Source organism: Mustela nigripes, chromosome 1 (assembly GCF_022355385.1).
Source record: "Mustela nigripes isolate SB6536 chromosome 1, MUSNIG.SB6536, whole genome shotgun sequence".
NCBI lineage: Eukaryota > Metazoa > Chordata > Mammalia > Carnivora > Mustelidae > Mustela > Mustela nigripes.
The window spans coordinates 163,726,387-163,748,055 of record NC_081557.1 but is presented as its reverse complement, the minus strand read 5'-3'; the positions used below and the strand labels follow the sequence as shown (position 1 = coordinate 163,748,055).

The 21,669-nt window shown below is 36.7% G+C and overlaps 1 protein-coding gene across 3 annotated transcripts in view; it reads left to right on the top strand.

The window, feature by feature from the left end:
• EMCN (endomucin) overlaps positions 1 to 21,669 on the top strand; it is a 107,972-nt gene that overhangs the window by 25,957 nt on the left and 60,346 nt on the right. For all 3 annotated transcript variants that reach the window (XM_059376501.1, XM_059376518.1, XM_059376509.1), the window contains 2 exons: positions 10,833 to 10,952; positions 17,640 to 17,717. In XM_059376501.1, the coding sequence (XP_059232484.1) occupies positions 10,833 to 10,952; positions 17,640 to 17,717 (198 nt within the window). The remainder of the gene's footprint in view (positions 1 to 10,832; positions 10,953 to 17,639; positions 17,718 to 21,669) is intronic.

Genomic DNA, 21,669 nt, shown 5'->3' with positions numbered 1-21,669 from the left:
AACATGATAATTAGATGAGATAATTAGGATTAGAACATCTGAGTTTAGGGAAGGCTCTAACACCTCCTAACTCTGCATCTTAATAATTCTCAGTCACTTACCAGGACCTCAGTTTCTTCATCTATAAAGTGTAGTTAACACTTGTGTCTGTTTAACTGTTTCACAAAATTGTTGTTAAAATCAGCTGATGTAATCGAAAGTAACTGTTACATGAGTTTGTGTCCTTGGGATATCTATCATTGAAAGGGTTTTTGGTTTTGGTTTTTTGGGGGGGTATTTTTGTTTGTGTGTTTGTTTGTTTTTTGGTCCTAGGGCACCTGGGTGGTTTAGTTGGTTGGCTAAGTGTCTGCCTTCAGCTCAGGTTAATGATCCCAGGGTCCTGGGATGGAGTCTCCCATCCGGCTCCCTGCTCAGTGGGCAGCCAGCTTCTCCTTCTGCCCCTCCTCCCTGGCTCATGCTTGCACTTGCTCTCCCTCTCTCCTTCTCTCTCTCTGAAATAAATAAATAAAATCTTCAAAAAGCATATTTTTAAAGTTGTTTTATACCTTCAAGCAACTCTCTTCAGGGCAAGAAAAGATTGACTTCTCATAAAAGAAAAATAACTCTTTTATTATTTTATTTTACCCCTTTATAACTAAAAGTATAGTTTCTCAGCTGATAATAAACTAAACAACATTTTAAATCAGTCAGAGAGTTTTTCTTTACATTTAGAGAAGACAAAAATTAAAGTAGATGAAGTTACTAATAAGATACCTAAAATTTAGCTAAATACCATTTTCTGGCTTCAAATGTAATGCTGCAGACAAAAATTTTTGGAAATACAGTTGTCACTAATCAAATATAAACATGAGCATGTGTGCTCACACACACACACACACACACACACACATTGGTGAGAGGGAGTTGACTACCTTATTTGCTATGGGCTCTATTTATTCATGTAGAAATTAATTCACCTATACAAAGTATTTCTTCTTACACTTGCTCTTCTATTTGAAAAAAAAAAAAAAATCCGGGACGCCTGGGTGGCTCAGTTGGTTAAGCAGCTGCCTCCAGCTCGGGTCATGATCCCAGCGTCCTGGGATCAAGTCCCACATCAGGCTCCTTGCTCGGCGGGGAACCTGCTTCTCCCTCTGCCTCTACCTGCCATTCTGTCTGCCTGTGCTCACTCTCTCTCCCTCTCTCTCTCTGATAAATAAAAAAAATCTTTAAAAAAAAAAAGAGAAAAGAAAAGAAAATTCTGAAACAAAATATTCCCAACGCCTATTTCAAAGTTTGTCTTTCACATTTCCCTCTAGTTCTGGATAGACCAACACCCTACAGGGGACTACATTTACTCCAGGTAACATTATCAGACTGCAAATGAATGTAGTCACTGTTGCCTCTTGAAATACAGAATTCCCTTTTGGGCTCAGATTTCTCCCTGGTAGCAAGTTGATGACTCCATAAAGCCATTGTGTATGACTGCTAAAGTACAAGTTTCCATAGGTATATAGAAATGCAACTTGCACTAAATGATTTGCCATAATGGATAATTTACATAGCAACTTCATCTTAGAGGAAATACAATTTTATTGTTGAAGTGAAGTTGTTCAACAGATACTTTTTATAGAGAGGAAACAGAGACGCAGAGAGGTAGAGTGATTCACACCACATTACACGGTCAGTTAATGTCAGAATTGCCAGGTTTGGGTCTTGCTTCCATCTCCTGGTCATGTCATTTCATGGGTATAAGTTAAAATTCTAAATGAACATGATCTACTGGTCAACAGTGTCTAGTGAGACCTTCCCTTCTGAGAAAAAAACCGTCAGGAGAGCTTATACTTAAGACCCAAGATCTCAAGTGACTACATTCTACATTCAGAAGAAAGTTGGAGGTGCCATGAGAGAGAGAACAGAGAATGTTCTCCTTTATTATCACTGCCCTTCTCTGGAGCCCAGCAAAGGGACAGGACAGTGCTGTTCCTCCTGGGACTGAAGCCCCCCCCCCCCCCAATTTCATCCTCTTGCTGAAGTCATGAGATGGGCCCAGGAGACTTGCTTGTGAAGTCTGCTGGTGCCTATAAGAATGCGTGAAGCCTAAGCATCTTGTTTTCTTGGAAGAAGTTTTTTTTTTTTTTTAGCTTCGAAACCACAATTCCTCTCTGGCCCGAGTTTACAGCCCAGAGAGGGATGGTGTGACGACTGTCTAAAAGTCTGAGAGTATGGCTAGGTTGTTCCTTTTCCCTCCTATTCCCACCCCTATAAATATTAAATACAACCTTTTTCTTTTTATGCCTCAAGAAGTTGAAACTCTTAAAACCCAAAGTTCGCTTATAATGGAGTCCACAATCAAAAATATCTCATTATTATGGATGATTTTTTTTTTAAAAATCACAGTTATTTTTGTGAAGGCAAATAACTGTACTGCCCTGTCGTTTCCAGCCTGACATCTGGGTGAGTAAAGGAAATTCGCCTTGTACACTTCCATCCATTCGTGAGCCAAAATATCTTGAGTTCTCAGGTCCATTTTGTAGATATTGTTGTTTTCTGTTTAAGAAACTCACCAATGTGATGCTGCCTTCTTGTTGTCCCCAGAGGGGCCAGGTGGCTGAGACACCTGTCCACCCGCTTGGAGCCTGCCAGGCTTGGCTCTCCCTCCCCACCTCACAGATGGCTGGCAACCTGAGGAGATTCCTCTTTCGGGTACAGCATTCTCCTTCTTATCTGAATATTTTCCTCACTGTGAGAGATGAGATTTTCTTCTTCCTTATCTCCCTAATTCATTCCACCTAGGAAATGTAAGCATTTTCAACACTTGGGTGTTCACCACAGTTTTTTGTGAGTCTTAATTGAAAATATACTTCCAGGGGTGCCTGGGTGGCTCAGTGGGTTAAAACCTCTGCCTTTGGCTCAGATCATGATCCTGGGGTCCTGGGATCGAGCCCCAAATCCGGCTCTCTGCTCGGCGGGGAGCCTGCTTCCTCCTCTCTCTCTCTGCCTGCCTCTCTGCCTGCTTGTGATCTCGGTCTGTCAAATAAATAAATAAAATCTTTTTAAAAAAAAGAAAAGAAAATGTACTTTCAATTTAAATTTCTTTCAAGATCTGCCTCTATCTCTAGCATCTCCATTGGGAGATGGAAAAGAGCAGTGAGTTGGGGGAAATCAGAAGGGGAGAAAAACCATTAGAGAATGTGGACTCTGAGAAACAAACTGAGGATTTAAGGGGGGGGCATGGGCAGGTGAGCCTGGTGGTGGGTATTATGGAGGGCACGTTTTCATTGAAAATGGGATTTTCCAATTTTCCTCTCCCAAAAGAATGTCCCTTTTCAAGGCCTCATGTTGTATGGCCTCTGTTTTACTTAGCACTGTTGACTTTCTTCTTTTTGAATATCTTTTCTTTCTTTTCTTCCATGAAAATTTTTTTTTCCTTGATGTGTCTAATTATCTGATTACTCTTGAAATCTCTTCCCCCAAGAAAGTAACTCTAATTATTCCTGACTCATCACCTTACTTTGACTTCACTTAACATCATACAGAACCAGCTATGCCTAGTATTAATGAGCACCAATTTATATGCTCCATTAGCATAATCTTATGGTTGTTTCACATATGCATAGCTTGAGTATCAACATAAACTTTAAGTTCCTCTGGGAAAAATATGGTTTTCTATTTTTGCTTAGCTTCTAATGAAATAAGTGCTTGGGGTGCTTGGGTGGTTCAGTCAGTGAAGCATCTGGTTTCAGCTCAGGTCAGGATCCCACGGTGCTGGGATCAAGCCCCTTGTCAGATTCCCTTCTCAGTAGGGAGCCATCTTCTCCCTCTTTGTCAGACAGCCACTCCTCCTGCTTGTGCTCTCTCACTGGCTCTCTCTTTAATAAATAAATGAATAAAATATTAAAAAGAAAAGAAGCTTAATAAATGTTTATTGAGGTAAACAGTGCATTGGTTAGTGAGCCACTTATGCATTTTAACATAAAATGTTATGAAATTCCAGGACAGTGCAAAGAAGAAATCATCAAAGACACATCATCACATAATAATTGTTATTTTATTTTAATTGATAAAAAATTAACTGTTAATTTGGTTGGCAATAAACCAAAGTGAATTTTGCTCTGATAGAAAAGGAGGCTCGCTGATGAGATACTGATAATCAAAAGGAGTTGGAGTTAGTGTCTTGTCTTTCGTGAAGGTGCTGTTTTGATGGGAATATAGCAAGTAGTACTGTATTATATTTATTTATGTGTTTCTCTCTTTCATTATATTCATATATAAATATATTTTATTTTTATATTATTATAAAACTTGAGACCCAAAAAAGAACTGTAAAAAAATCCCACTGTAACAGAATCCCAACATTTTATAGCTTAGAGAATGTATGAGTTTAAGTTAGTTTCAAAAGATCATAATACAAATTACTAAAAAAGGTGCTAAAATTCCTAAATGAATACTCTGTATTATGTAATATAGAAAAATCTTTTTTTCCCCCAATTCTATTTGGGCACGTGGAATACACTTCTGACAGGAACAATGCTTAAGTTTCCCTTTGAACTATAGGAATAAATATTTACTTTGTGAGTTTTACACCGTACACAAAGATAAACCTGAAATGGATAAAAGACCTTAATATGAGGCAAGAATCTATCAAAATCCTAGAGGAGAACATAGGCAGTAACCTCTTTGACATTGGCCACGCAACTTTTTTCAAGATATGTCTCCAAAGGCAAAGGAAACAAAAGTGAAAATGAATCAAGATCAAAAGCATCTGCACAGCAAAGGCAACAGTCAACAAAACAAAGAGGCAATACACGGAATGGGAGAAGATATTTTCAAATGACAGTACAGACAAAAGGCTGATATCAGAAGTCTATAAAGAACTCCTCAAACTCAGCACACACAAAACAGATAATCACATCAAAAAAAAAAAAGTGCAGAAGACATGAACAGACACTTCTCCAAAGAAGACATACAAATGGCTAACAGACACATGAAAAAATGTTCATCATCACTAGCCATCAGGGAGATTCAAATCAAAACCGCATGGAGATACCACCCTACACCAGTTAGAATGGCCAAAATTAACAAGACAGTAAACAACAAGTGTTGGAGAGGATGTGGAGAAAGGGGAACCCTCTTACACTGTTGGTGGGAATGCAAGTTGGTGTAGCCATTTTGGAAAACAGTGTGGAGATTCCTCAAGAAATTAAAAATAGATCTACCTTATGACCCTGCAATTGCACTACTGTATTTACTCCAAAGATACAGATGTAGTGAAAAGAAGGGCCATCTGTACCCCAATGTTCATAGCAGCAATGGCCACAGTCACCAAACTGTGGAAAGAACCAAGATGTCCTTCAATAGATGAATGGATAAAGAAGATATGGTCCGTATATTCAATGGAGTGTTATGCCTCCATCAGAAAGGATGAATACCCAACATTTATATCAACACAGATGGGACTGGAAGAGATTATGGTGAGTGAAATAAGTCAAACAGAGAGAGTCAAGTACCATATGGTTTCACTTACTTTTGGAACATAAGGAATAACATGGAAGACATTGAGAGATGGAGAAGAGAAGTGACTTGGGGGAAATCGGAGGGGTAGTCAAACCATGAGAGACTGTGGACTCTGAGAAACAAACTGAGGGTTTTGGGATAGGTGGAGGGGTGATCCTGGTGGTGAGTATTATGGAGGGCACATATTGCATGGAGCACTGGTGTGGTGCATAAAAAATGAATTTTGGAACACTGAAAAAAATAAAATTAAAAAAAACAAGATATTTAAATGCAAAATTATTTACTTTGTCTTTAATTCCACAGATTAGTTAATCTAGGTTATGAAATTATTACCTACTAATGGTACTTTAAGGTTTATAAGACCATTCAGTAATTAACATTTTCTATATACTCTATATAGTTCTAAAGAAATCACTCCTTTATTTCCTTAAAGAGCTTAAAATTTCTTCTAAGATTTTGTTTATGTTTAAAACTCACAAAGTAAATATTTATTCCTATAGTTCAAAGGGAACTATAAGCATTGTTTCTGTCAGAAGTGTATTCCACATGCCCAAATAGAATTGGGGGGAAAAAAAAGATTTTTCTATATTACATAATACAGAGTATTCATTTAGGAATTTTAGCACCTTTTTTAGTAATTTGTATTATGATCTTTTGAAACTAACTTAAACTCATACATTCTCTAAGCTATAAAATGTTGGGATTCTGTTACAGGGGAATTTTTTTACAGTTCTTTTTAGGTCTCAAGTTTTATAATTCTAAGTTACTGTCATTCAGTATTCGTGTTGATCTAGAGAAACCAAGACCTATTCTCTCTAGTAGTGGTTTTCCAGGGGACTTTAAATGTAGACTTAGTAGGGGAAAAGATAATTGGAGAGCTAGCTTCTCATTATGAGGATGGATGAAACTCTAACTTCTAGAGACCATTTGGGAGTTACTTAGAAATGTAATTACGAAGCATCTCAAGAAGATTGGAGTAGATGACCTAATCATTTGAAAAGAGGAAAAAATATGATAGTTGGTTTTTCAGCCATATGCTGAATTTTCAAATTTCTCATGATTTCTGTAATTAAAATATTTTTTTTTTAAAAATCCCAATCTTGCTTCATCCTTTCGAGCATAAAAAACTACGTGTCATAGTATCTCTTGTGCTCTCTCAGCTGGTGTCTGAGTATAGGGTGGAATCAGGACAAAATGCCATCTGTTTCTCTTACAACATGATAAGAGCAGCACTATCTGGCTGGGCATAAACAAAGATGTGAAACACAGGTCTCCTTGTTAAATTTATCTCCAATTACCTTGGAGATAAAGGAAAGTGAAATGCTACCTCATTATGTCTTGTAATGAGAAAATATTTCAAAATAAGCCATTTTCCTCAATAGTTTATTAAGAGATCAAATCAAACCTGAAAGAAATTTAGAGAAAATGCTGTAAAAACATAACCGATGATTACGTGCATCACAGTCGATAAAACCTTCAACAGCAGTAGTTAGAATAATCCTTTCCCACTGTAGAGTAAGAGAATGTTTCTATTTCTCAAATTTCCCAACTGAGTAAATCTCTTATTTTTATTTTTCATAGATAGCTGTAATAGATTGGAAATTGCCTTCAGAGATTTAAGTCTAAACATTTTACAGATGTTTATGGATGGACACATTTTATATGTGTATATATGTAAATGTATATGACAAAATGATAGTATGTTTCAAGAAAAAAAAAAACAGTGAGGTATTTTGTCTGTTTCCTCATCCTAGGTACATGAGAGCAAAACATCAGTGTATCTAGTCACTTCTACCCCTTTAATATCATACCCCGTCAAAGGCAGAGAACAGGCAGAGCAGCAGGATGTGGCTTTACATGGAACCAACTTCCCATAGCAAAATCTGTGGTGGTTAAGAGTATCTTCTCTGGATTCCAAGGGGCCTGGATTAAAATTTCAGCTGTGTTACTTCCCACTGCATAATGCGGGCAAGTTGCTTTTTTCTTTTTAGAGCCCCATTGTCTTCATCTGTACAATGATGAATGATATGAGTATGGGCATCATGGTTTCTTCTTAGAATTAAAGGAGCTAATTCACAGAAAATGTTTTCATGGACCTGGCACACACTGACACTCAGTATTTTCAGGGGTGGTTTGTCAGTCCTTGCCGAAGGAGGGCATTCTCTCTGATGGACAATCTGAAGAACTATTAATGGAGATATTAATGAGCACTACTAGATTAAGATTTTACTCAGGGAAATCAGTGACCAAATGTAGCAGTCTGGTGAGGACAAGCCTTGCAGTACATCTCAATCTTACCTCACCAACCATTAAAAATGTGCCTGCTTCACCTGGGTGGCTCAGTTGATTAACCGTCTGCCTTTGGCTCATGTCATGATCTCAGGGTCCTAAGACTGAGCCCTGCACTGCTCTCCCTGCTCCCTGGGGAATCTGTTTCTCTCTTTTCCTCTGTTCCTCCCCATTCCCGCTGAGCAGGAGCCTGATGCAGGGCTCAGTCCCAGAAGCCTGGGATCATGACCTGATACTAAGGCAGATGCTTAACAACTGAAACACCCGGGCACCCCTAAAATTTTTTTTTTTAATTAAAAATGTGCCTACTTGTATTTGGCCACAAATCAGTTTATAGATGTGAACTCACTGATCTCATGTGATGACTTCAAGAGGTCAGAGACATCAGTAAACATAAAAATGGGGATTAGCTGCTCAGTTCAGCTGGTGTCTTCTCATTCTCCGCTGCACCTGCTTCCCCATCATTTTTCCTACATTAGAATTTCTATTTGGTCACTCTCCAGAGCTCTCCAGTGGAGAGCCCCAAGTCCCTGGTTTGGTGTTCAAGGTCCTTTATGATCTAGCCTCCAGTATTGTGGCAGACAAGGCCTTCTATGTACTTTCATAGTTTAGAGCAATCCAGCCAAACACAACTGTTCTCAATTCTCTCAATTACCTCTCACTTCTCCTCCAGACCTTTGACTATGCCTCTTCCTCTAGGCAAGTGGACATGCTACTTACTCTTCAAATTCTAGCTCCTAAGTCCACTCTTCAGAAAGGAGTCCTTGTTCATGCCAGCAGGGTAGTCATCCTTTATCTTGAAAACTCTTGCCCAATTTTTTTTATCCAGTAAAATTTTTAGCCAGAATCACAATAGGAAACATATTTTGCGTGGACACGTGTTTTACTCAAGTACACATATACACATCCACGTGCATGTGAACTTCATGAAACAATATTTACCCTCATTATTTGCAGTATCCCTCTAATGTTTCTTTTCTCTTTCATTTGGCCAAAGTTCTGACTGCAGTCTACTAACTAGATCTTAATTACTCTTTACTTGTACCATAAACTGCAGTTTGAAAAACAGTGATCCACCTGCCCCACACAGAATAACTTTGTTATTTATTGTGTATAGGCATTGTGTTCCTTACCAGACTGAGAGATACTCACAGGTGACACCATGTAGTATGATATAGTCTTTCACTAGATCTAATCATGCCTTTCACATTAGTTGCCCAGTAAGTGTTTGTGGAAGAGAAAAGGAAAAAAGGAAGGGCGGAAGAGAAGAAGGGAAGAAAGAAATAAGAAAAAAAGGCTTTGAAGATATTGATTATACCCAGAAATTGAGGTTGTTACTTTATAACAAGTCAGCAGATAGGGATCATTTCAGTTATTTATAGGTGATTTTTCCAAAGTGGTGTGTGCTTCTTGGAATAACTTTCTTCAACTTCAGTTTAAACTGAAAAATCAGTGTTACATCACAAACTCTGCGATGAAAAGAAGAATAGCGGGAAAAAAATAACTAATACAGAAAAGATAACATCATGCATGCTTGCTGTGTTCCTTCTCCCTGCTGGGGGAGTCAGGGAGTAGTGGTGAGAACACGGGTGTGAAGTGTATCCAGAGGTGGAAAAAGCTTTCGACTTGATTTGTGTAAAGCCTGTGAAAAGGCACTCTGTGATTCCTGGATGTGCTGAACACATCCATATGTGTTGAATACATCAACCCATTTCCCTATATTGCCTATAAACAAAGTCAGTGCTAAGTGCTAGCACGTCCAAGCACCACAAGTCTATAAAATGAAACAGGAAGTGTGCTCTGTCTCCTCACATTTGAAATATTGCTTTTCCCCGATGTGCAAGAATATTTTTTCCATATTCAAACAGGAAAATTTTGGATAAAATTTTAAATTTGAAAAGTTATACTAATGACATGTATTTACTCTAACGACATATCCAGTTTGACTGGGATCAAGACACAAGTCTTTGTCGCTCAAAGTCCATCCTCTTAACTAATGTGCTATACTATATATATTCTCTATGGACGAAGTAACAACATGAACACAATGTCTTCCATGGGCATGAATAGATCGTCCAAGTCCTTCGTACACGTTTGTTTGTTATTTTCTGATCTTCGATACAACAGTGAGTATATAGAGACAGGACCAACAAACACAGAATTAAAAGGATTTTATAAAAGCTAATAAATTCAGTAATATTATATAAAACAAATATTTCCATAAATCATTGAGAATTATGTTCTATATACTTCACTTTGAAAAAACAAGAATATTTTAAGATGAGTTTTAAGAGTTATTATTACTTTCTATTGTCAAAGAAGTATTATCAAAAATAAACATATAACAGCAAAACAAAGTTTTGTTTTGCCACCTTCATTTTGGTGCCTTTGATTGTTAAAATTTAGAGAACTAAATTATTTGAAAATGCATATTTATGGTGGTTCCATTGCCAAAAATTTAGGCATGTTGCTATGTTGAATTTCTTTAAAATTAATTGAATTTCTTTAAAAAATTTAAAAACAAGACTTTTTGTCTTCCTTTGGCATATATGTAGAAAGAGAAAGGAGGGAGAAATCCTTTTTTTTAATATCAGAAAGAGATGTACTAATACTGAAATTTTACTGCTTAATAATTTTAATGTGCTATAAAAATATTTAGTAAAACATCCACAGTCCAGAGAACGTCCATTTAATTATTTCATCTGACAATGTTTGTTAGGTTGGCTTAAAAATATTGTTAAATTTCAAATTTGTACTTGTATTTCTCACTAGTTTTGTCAGCTATAATTTTGTTTCAGAGCTATGGACTGTTCCTGACGGCTATCCTGAAAATTCATGCTGTTGGTGAGAAGCAGATAGAGTTCGTGAATAAATAGCGAAATGAAGGCTCAATTCATTACAATTAGAAAATTAATTTCAAATCCATGCCTTACTTACTGTCTTAGCAGGAGTACACTACAGTTGGCTTTGCTTAAATGTACTAGTCTGTATTTGACAAAATAAATGTAAACTTTAAAGCAGCTACTTTAACAGTTTCCCTTTTGCAGATGTTGGAAGTATAGTCCCTCAAGGATTACCATCAGCAACGACTCCTTCGGCAACTGCATCTGTACCAACAACCACCACAATGAACACTGTTATGGGATCAACGAGTGAAATGTCTATAGGTAGGATTAACTCTTAGTGAAATTTACTCTAACCTTAGCAGATAAAATTAGTAGCATCTATATAATCTAATCACTGAAAAATAATTTGAGATCTTACATCTATTGTTATGAAGGTCTGTTCTATTTCACTATTTTGAAACTTATGTGTTATTTTGGTTTGAATACAGAACCCTGAGATCACAGTAGGCTTCTTTGATGATATCCCTCTGGATCATCTCCTGTTTGAGAATAATCCTATTGTTAATGTTACATACACAAAGTTAATTTTTAGAGAATTAAAAAAAATCCCTATTTCCTTAGTTATAAAAATATGTTCTAAATATTCCAATTGTCCACTTAAATATCACCATTAACAGGGTAAAACCATATTAATAACACAAGGGTCTTGTTATATTGGGCTAATAACAGAACTAATTTGTAAGGTTCCGTAGCAATGTCATCATTATTGTTACTGAACTGAGTTGCAACCTCATCATGTTTTATGGTTCTAGGTATTTTAACCATTCATGAAAAGTAAAATGAGCCATTGGGGTCATTTAATTAAAAACCCAAGAGGTTATCAATCCAATGCATACCGCCTTGTCCATCCTGCAACACACATAAAATGAGGCATATCATTCAGGTTCTGTAATCAATGGAGAGAGAAATATAGAATCGCTTATTTATCGCTTATGGGCAGGAACTCTGGTTAGGATGCTGACGTCACAAGAAGACCTGAAAATCATATACCCTAACGAGGAGATAGCTGGAATTCCTCTGCTCTCTTCCTCACCTCTCCACTTCCCCCCCATTTAATTTTCATTCTAAGACCAAGTTCAAATAAAATGTTGAGGACCAATGAGGACTGGTTCATGAGACTTAACTGGGGTGGTGATCCTCTAAGAAAAAGGGTCTGATGCATATAGTCTGTTATTTCTGAAATGTGCAATTCTAAGATGAAACCAAACCAGTTCTCCTAGAATTCCTGTACCAAACTGGAGAAAGCTTTACACAAAAAGGGCCACACAGGGGATTTTGTTCCCAGAATGTGGTAGGACCAATATCACCAACCAAGGAAAATTTCAAATGATACAGTCAAAAACCAGTGGAGGACCATGGAGCCTCCAGCGAATTCCTGCACTGTATATTTTCTTTTCTTTATTATATTGTATTGTATTGTATGAGATAGAAGTTTACTGAATGCACTGTAAGGGAGCAAGCAGGCAGGATAGCAAAGGGAGATTGTCTGCCCTTTATTTTTAAAAATTGTTTCAACCCTATGTTTTCCAGGTTTAAGCAGAGAGGCACGCTCATACTTTCACCAAGTATAAGCATTTGCTGCTCTCCTCTCTCTGTCTCTCTCTTTCTTTCACTCTCTCTGTGAGTTGCCAGTGGTGTTCTTGACATAAAATTGCATTAATTTGGTAAAAGCATGTTACTTTTGTAATAAAAAAATCACCCCAAAAGGACCAATAAAGAGAAGGTAGGTACTGATATTGCATACTGACTCAAAGGGTTGAAGTTATGCAATTTATACATTAATCCTTGGAACTTATGCTTTCTCAGTGAGATGATTACTAGCCCTGACCATAGTGACCTGTGGTGACTAACAATGTCAAATTAACACAGACCCTAACTGTTATGTTATGTGACCATGGAAGGGAAAGACAGGAGCTTCAGAGAAGGAATTCAGGCAGAATTGTCATTTCTGATACTGGGAATTCATCTTACCTGCCCAGCTCGGAAGGGAAACTCTCTACCTACTCATATAAACTGAAGAGATAACCCTAATAACTTTACACTGGTGCCTCCTAAAGTGGGTCACTGAAGCCCCTTATCTGAAACAAGTCGCTTCGGAAAACACTTGAAATCAGAGAACACACACACACACACACACACACATAGCTTCTTCTAAATTTCTTTTCTGGGCACTTCACTGTCTTATATAAACCAGTTAACAAAAACTAATCTCCAGTCTGTGTTCTTTAAAAGTTCTCCCAGATGAGTTTTAAATTACTCACATTCAATTATACAAATTGTAATAGGCCAGTGAAGCTTTACTTTTTATTACAAAAATGTCCAGATGTACCCACAATAGAGCACTATAATTAATCCCCATATGTCCATCTCCCAGAATTAATAATTATCAAAATTTTACCATATTTGCTTTATTTTTCGTTTTCTTTCTCCTCCCTCCCTCCCTTGTTCCTTTCCTTCCTTCCTTTTCCTTTTTCTGTTTCTCCATTTTTATTTGGTTGTCAAGTGATTTTTTAAAAAATATTTATTTATTTATTTGAGAGAAAGAGAGGGCAGCAGGAGAGGCAGAAGGAGAGGGAGAGAAACTCCAGCAGACTCCCTACTGAACTCTATGCAGGGCTGGACCTCATGACCTTGAAATCATGACCTGAGCCAAAATCAAGAGTTGGAGGCTTAACTGACTGAACGACACTGGTGTCCCAGACATCACGGTCATTTGACAAAATAAAAGTATTTGCAAAAAAAACAAAAACAAAAACAAAAACAAAACAACAACCACAACAAAAAACATGGAAAACTTCTTTATTTTTCTTTTGTCTTTCCAACCAGATGTTCTTATTTTGAAGTCACAAGATACTTGATTTAATAGTGCTTATGTCTATCTAAAGCACGTAAATTTCCTTTTTCTCGACAATGGCAGAAATTTCATCATCAGAAAAGTGGAAAATGTGCTACTGAGATGAGAACTCTTTTTGTAGCAATGTATCAACAGTGGCAGAAGTGACTGACAGCTTTGCTTGGAGTAGGTTTCACATTCAGAGGTTTACCCAATAAGAGAGAAGGGACCTGATCTCTTCCTAGCTATGTACCAAGTTCTCTGCCCATTTTGTTCAAAGGCCAAGTGGCCAGAGTTAATATCAACATTTGGCAGACACTGAATGTCCATCATCATGAGATTAATTTTTTAATAAATTTTTTATTTTTAAAGATTTTATTTATTTGACACAGAGAGAGAGAGAGAGAGAGAGAGGAAAAAAAAAAAACACAAGAAGACAGAACAGGAGGCAGAAGGAGAGGGAGAAGCAGACACCCCAATGAGTAGAGAGCCCAATGAAGGACTCTGGGATCATGACCTGAGCCGAAGGCAGATGCCTAACCAATGGACCCACTCGGGTGCCCCATGAGATAAACTTCTCAGAGAGAAAAATAACCTGAAATATCATTCTTAAAATATAATTATTATTCAGCTTGATTTTTAAACTTTTTAATAATCAAACTCTTTTGGATTAGCTGGATTAATTTGTCAGCCCTGTTATTTCACATTTCTGATATTAAATAGATATTCAGTGTCTGCTGAGGTCAATAGAGGAGCCCATTGTTTTTGGCCATCTCTTCCATATAGGATGCCAGTCACGGTGATGTTTACAATGGACTTCGTTTCTGGAAACTAAGATAAAACTGCAAAGAAGGGACTTCTAAAAGGCAGTCTTATAAATTTTCTCTTATTAGTGAGAAAATAGGTTTGGGTACCACATTTTCTCCATATCTTTCTTCTTTTTTTCACTGTCTTTATATACCTTAGTAAGTTTGAATTGAAAATGACTTACTGGGGCGCCTGGGTGGCTCAGTGGGTTAAAGCCTCTGCCTTCGGCTCAGGTCATGGTCCCAGGGTCCTGGGATCGAGCCCCACGTCCAGTCTGGCCCTCTGCTCGGTGGGGAGCCTGCTTCCTCCTCTATCTCTCTGCCTGCCTCTCTGCCTGCTTGTGATCTCTGTCTGTCAAGTAAATAAATAAAATCTTAAAAAAAAAAAAAGAAAGAAAGAAAGAAAATGACTTCCCTGGGGTATCTTTGTACAATATTTTTTGGGTTTTCATTTTCATGGAGTTTTGAAATTATAAAGTTGGCTTTTTGCTTTTAGTTTATACTCATAAGATATAAAATGTTTATAAATTAGGCAATTTCTTGAAACCCTGATGTCCTAAATGGAACTAAACCAAGGTCCAAAAGATTATTTTGGAAAATATTATGGATGATAGTTTACTAAAAATTTAATAGAGTACAATTATGATATTTTAATGACTTAATCTTCTATAAATATCTTAATCTTTTATAAATATCCATAAACATCTATAGTCTTTTATAAACAAGATTATATAATATCCCTAAATACATATGGCTATAGTATTATCTTATTGTTCATATTAAATTCAATCTATTTCTTTTATTAACTAGAATAAGTTCTTAATCATTGCACATAAAATTAACAGAAATCACAATCCTCATTAATTAGTATTAGTACATTTTACTTTTGCACTAATTAGTACATTTTACTTTTGCACTAATAAGGATGCATTTATACCTCAGAATTTCAATATATTTAGCACATAAGAATCTTATTGTAAGTTACACGTAGAATGCTTATCCATATTGGAAAGTGAATATTCATACATTAAATATAAATCTAAAATAATTGTGTTCTGTTTCTGTTATAGATAGAGTAACATTTTTTTTTAATATTTTATTTATTTATTTGACAGAGAGAAGTCACAAGTAGATGGAGAGGCAGGCAGAGAGAGAGAGAGGGAAGCGGGCTCTCTGCTCAGCAGGGAGCCCGATGCGGGACTCGATCCCAGGACCCTGAGATCATGACCTGAGCCGAAGGCAGCGGCTTAACCCACTGAGCCACCACCCAGGCGCCCTAGATAGAGTAACATTGATTAGATACAAATGATCATGTTCATGATTACAGGTTCACTGTTCACACACAAGTTCAGGATCTCCAGAAATGGATAGCCATTCAGCTCTTCAGTTTTCCAAAGACCAAGACTGATATTGAAACCAAATAGATTTGGGCTGATGCTCGGGCCAAAGCTCAAATTTGTCACCTCTCTTTCCTCTGTCAAACATGAAGTTAGGGTAGCTATAAAAGGAAAGGGTTAAGGGCTTCAGAAACTCAAGAACTGCACACACTTATACTTTTTCTATTTATATTCATGATTATTGTTATATGTATCCTGATTATTTCCTGTAATCATTCCTATTCTTGAAATTTTTAGTGAAATAGGAGACATATCCCAGTGAAACATATGAAGCAAGGTAATTATAAAAAATCAATTTAGCCTGTTCTTGGTACCAAGAATGCCAAGAGTAGTGCTGATATGAAAAAAATTCACCACATCTGGCTGGAAAGGACAGTTGATTTATATCATTGCACCTTCACCTTAAGATGGCATTCTGGGAACACCTGGGTGGATCAACCAGTTAAGCACCTAACTCTTGATTTGGGCTCAGGTCATGATCTCAGGGTCATGCTCAATTATTGAGCTAATCTTGAGCTCTGCACTGAGCATGGAGAATGGGATTGGAATTCTCTCTCTCTCCCTTTCCCTCTGCCTTTCCCCCAGCTTGTGTGCTCCCACTCTCTCTTTCTCTTTCTCTCTCTAAAAAAGAAAGATGGCATCCCTGTGATTGGGCAATGCAAAAATCTCAAACCTAGCTTTTAGGAATAATGTGTCCTTTGTTGGTTTCTTCTTTTAAAATATAACCCCATATTGGGTAGAGAAGACTTTGAGAATGTCTTAAGTGCTTCAGCACTCTCCACATATTATAATTCCCAGTATCTGCATGTTACAGCCACTTTCCATTTCTATAATAACCTATCTCCTCTAATAAGAAGTGAGGAGAGAGGAGCAGAGGAGAATACCTCCACCATCCGCTTGGAGACAATTGTCCCCAGTGACCTTTCAAAGATCTTAACTTCCTTGTGATTCCTTAGTTTCTTCTGTTAGACAGATCCAGCCAGATTACCTTTGAAAACTTTTTTCTGGAGGGGTTTTAAAGTATTAAACTGTGCAGAGCCAAATTGTTTCTCCCCCAATATAGCATGCATTCCTTTAAGAACCAGGATTTTATATATGTCATACAATAAAAATAGAACCTATGCCCTAATCACAAAAGGATATCCTAAAGTGTTTTAAGAAAGGAATGTTGACTAGTAGGGCTATCATATTTGTAAGTTGTATTCACTACATAAAGCAAATCTTTGTCTTTTCTTGGTTCCCATGTTCTACATGAGTCCCTGCTTATTGAAAACAACATTTACTACATGCCTATCATATGCCAGGAATGCCTCGATACTACTCAGATTACAAAGATGACCAAGAGTTTGACACTGCCCTCAAGAGTCTAGAAAATGGTCTTGCACAGACTGGGAACTCAGTGTATGTTTCATAAATGAAAAAATTATCTAATTACAAGAATTTGCAAGTTCCTTTATAATTTATGTAATTTTGGAAGTTGCAGGGTCATAATCAAATCAACAAAATGAAATGGAACTCTGGGGGGGAAGGTCCTATTGACCAGGTTATTTTTCTCTTGGGAAAAATAACAATTTTAAATCATGTATTTTTGCAATATATATTTTTTGCATGTTTAAAGATACCCAAGTAAAAACTTGCAGTGAAAATTTGTTTTGGGGTCCTATCGTAGGAAAAAAAAAATGTGTGTGTGTGTGTGTGTGTGTGTTTTCCTTGGGTCACCCAAGCATTCAGTACTTATGTTCCTTACTTTACACTAAAGGAGATAGGAAATGAAAAAATTAAAGATCGACAAAAGCTGACAGTACCACTGTAGAGAGATTCTAGTTTACCTCCAGATTTGACTGACATTTATTCTTTGGCAGGTGAGATGAAATTATGATTAATAATAATGTCATCTATCTTATCAAACTAGGAGCAACCAGAGAGAAACTCTCAAGTACATCTTTGCAGCCAACACATTCTTCGTTAACGGCAACACTTATAAGTGGAGGTGAGTAATGATCATTTGCAGTCATTTTTCTTTTATGTATGTAATTCATATGCCATCATAATCACTCTTCAGGAATGGACAACGCAGTGATTTTCAGTATATCAACAAGATTATGCAACCGTCACACTATCTAATTCTGGAACATTTTCATCACTCCAAAAAAAACCCTGTATCTGTTACTAATCACTTCCCATTTACTCCTTTCCCAACTTCCAGGGACCACTAAACTACTCTCGGTCCCTCTGCCTATTTTAGAAATTTCATGTAAAAAAAAAAAAAACCCACATAAATAGGATCATATTGTATATGATCTTTTGTATCCGACTTTCACATAGCAGAATGTTCTTAGGTTCAGCCACGCTCTAGCATTTATCTGTAGTTCATTTATTTTTATGAGTGAATAGTATTTCATGGTTTGAATTTACCACATTTTGTTTATTTTTTTAGTTGATGGACATTTTAGTTGTTTCTACTTTTCAGCTGTTACAAAAAATGCTGCTATGAAGATTCTTATACAAGTTTTTATGTGGCCTTTCTTTTGTGATACATATCTTAATGTGGAATTACTGAGGCACATGGTAACCCTATGTTTAACTTTTTGAGGAACTGATTTCCCAAGCAGCTGCACTATTTACATTCTCACCAGAAAAGTCAGAGGATATAAATTGTCCTAATTACAATCCCTACTTGTTGCTATCTATCCTTTTCATCATAGTCATTCTAGTGGGCATGAAGTGGTATCATTGTGGTTTTGACTTACATTTCCCTAATGACGAATGCTACCAAGCATCTTTTCATGTACTTGTTGACAATTGTATATTTTCTTTGGAAAACTGTCTATTTAATTCTTTCCATTTTTTAAAAATTGGGTTGTCTTTTATCATTGGATTGTAAGTATTTTTTTAAATATATTTTGGAGCCAAGAGCCTTATTGGACAGATATTTTGCAAATATTTTCTCCCATTCTATAGATTGTCTTCCCATTTTCTTGATGGTAACTTTTAAAACACTATAATCTCTAATTCTAATGAAGCAAAATATATCTATTTTTTTATCTTTCATGTAGAGAAGGCAAAACTTTACCTCTACCCATTTTAGGTTTTCATCTGGGACACTAACAAGAAGACAGATTAACAAAAAACAGCTTATTAACATGGGCAGTGCACAACACATGAGAAACCTAAAACAAAGATTAACTCAAAGCAGTGGTTTAGAATTTTGGCTTATATAACATCTAGAACAAAGAACAGTAAGTTTGTAGAAAAATGACTGGACAAAAGAAAGTAGTTTAGGCTTCCAAGGGCAGGAAACAAATTGAAGGAAAATATCTGGAAGGAAAACGAATGGAGTAAGTTTTGCTTGCGGAGTCCGCTAGTTTCTTCTCTGGGCTAGTAAGAGTCTGTCTCCAGTAAAAGGAGAATTTATATCCTGCCCTTAAGCAGAAAAGCTTTTCCTGTGTTGGCTGCCTCTTAATTTGGCTGCAGTCAAAATAATTTTTATGTCAAAGATATTTCAGGGTAACATTCTGGTTTCCTTCAGTCAATGGGGTAAAATCTAAGAAACCATGCTCAACTCAAGGTCACAAAGATTTTTTTTAATTTCTGAATTTTTTTTTTGTAAACATATAATGTATTTTTAGCCCCAAGGGTACAGGTCTGTGAATCGCCAGGTTTACACACTTCACAGCACTCACCACAGCATACACCCCCACAATGTCCATAACCTCACCACCCTCTCCCAATACCCCTCCCCCCAGCAACCCTCAGTTTGTTCTATGAGATTAAGAGTCTCTTATGGTTTGTCTCCACCTCCCCCATCCCATCTTGTTTCATTTATTCTTTTCCTACCCCCCAAACTTCCCACGTTGCATCTCCACTTCCTCATATCAGGGAGATCATATGATAGTTGTCTTTCTCCAATTGACTTATTTCGCTAAGCATGATACCCTCTAGTTCCATCCACATCATCACAAATGGCAAGATTTCATTTCTTTTGATGGCTGCATAGTATTCCATTGTATATATCTACCACATCTTCTTTATCCATTCATCTGTTGATGGACATCTAGATTCTTTCCATAGTTTGACTATTGTGGACATTGCTGCTATAAACATTCGGGTGCACGTGCCCTCAAGGTCACAAAGATTTATGCCAGTGGTCTCTTCTAAGAATTGTATAGTATTAGCTTTTCTATGTAAGTCTTTCATTTTTGTTTATGGTGTGAGTTAGATGTCCAGTTTCACTCTTCTGTGTATAATTATCTAGTTGTCCTAACACCTTTTGTTGAAAAAGCTATTCTTTCCCTGTTTAAATTGTGTAGGTGGCCATAAATGTAGGAGGTTCTTCTCCCCCCCCCCGGACTCAAATATATTCCATTTATCTCTGTATCTATTTTTATGCAAGAATCATACACTCTGCATTACCATTTGTATTAAGTTTTAAAATCAGGAAATGTGAGTCCTCCAACTTTTCTGTTTTTCAAGATTTTTTCACTACCCTGGCTCACTTGTGTTTTCATAGGAAATTTAGGATCAACTTGACAATTTCTGCAAAATAACAGCTGGGATTGTGATAAGGATGGCATCACATCTGCAGACCAAGTTGGGAGTATTGCCATCTTAATGATCTTAAATATTCCAACCCATGAATGTAGGACAACTTTCTGTTCATTTTAGGTCTTCTTTAACTTTTTTTTTTATAATGTTTGTAGTTTTCAGTGTAGAAGACTTGCATTTTTGTCCAATTTATTCCTAATATTTTATCCATTTCATGCTACTGTAAGTGAAATCATTTTCTTAATTTTGTTTTTGGATTGTTCATTGCTACTGTATAGAAATACAATTTATCATCATATATTGATATTGTACCTTGCCATCTTGTCGAATCCATTTATTTGGTCTAATTTGTATTTGTGTGTTGTGTGCATCTATGCGTGTATGTGTGTTTCTTTGTATTTTCTGTATATAAGATTTATTTGCAAATATATATAGTTTAACTTCTCCCTTTTCAATCTAGATGCTTTTTGTTTTTTATTTTTTTAGATGATTTTTTAAAATTTTCTTGCCATTTTGCTCTTGCTAGAACCTCCAGTACAGCACTGAATAGAAGTGATAAGAGAAAATTTCCTTGTTTTGCTCCTAATTATAAAGGAATGCTTTCATTCTCTCACCATTAAAGTATGATGTTATTGTGCATTTTTCAAATGTGCCCTTTATCAGGTTGAGAAAGTCCTCTTCTGTTACTAGGTTGTTAAATGTTTTTATCATGCAAAGGTGTTAGATATTTCCATATGCCTTTTCTCAGCATATTGAGACTGCTGTGTGGTTTTTTATCCCTTTTTTTTTTTTTTTAAATAACATTTAATAATTTCTACACAAGCTTGCTTTATTCTTACAGAAACCCAGTAAGGGAGTCAAGGTAGAGATTAGGTCATAGAGATACAGAGTTTTGGAGCTGGAAGGCTTCAGCTCCACCATTTTTCAGTAAGGGACACAGAACTGTGTTCAAGTTCTGTGTAGTTAGTGGCAGAGCTGGTGAAGCAGAAAGAACTAAAATCTAACCAAGTTGAAATCAAAAAAGCTATTAATGTGGTGCAATCAAAACTGGAGGCTCTAACTGCTAGGATAAATGAGGCAGAAGAAAGAATTAGTGATATAGAAGACCAAATGACAGAGAATAAAGAAGCTGAGCAAAAGAGGGACAAACAGCTACTGGACCACGAGGGGAGAATTCGAGAGATAAGTGACACCATAAGACGAAACAACATTAGAATAATTGGGATTCCAGAAGAAGAAGAAAGTGAGAGGGGAGCAGAAGGTATACTGGAGAGAATTATTGGGGAGAATTTCCCCAATATGGCAAAGGGAACGAGCATCAAAATTCAGGAGGTTCAGAGAATGCCCCTCAAAATCAATAAGAATAGGCCCACACCCCGTCACTTAATAGTAAAATT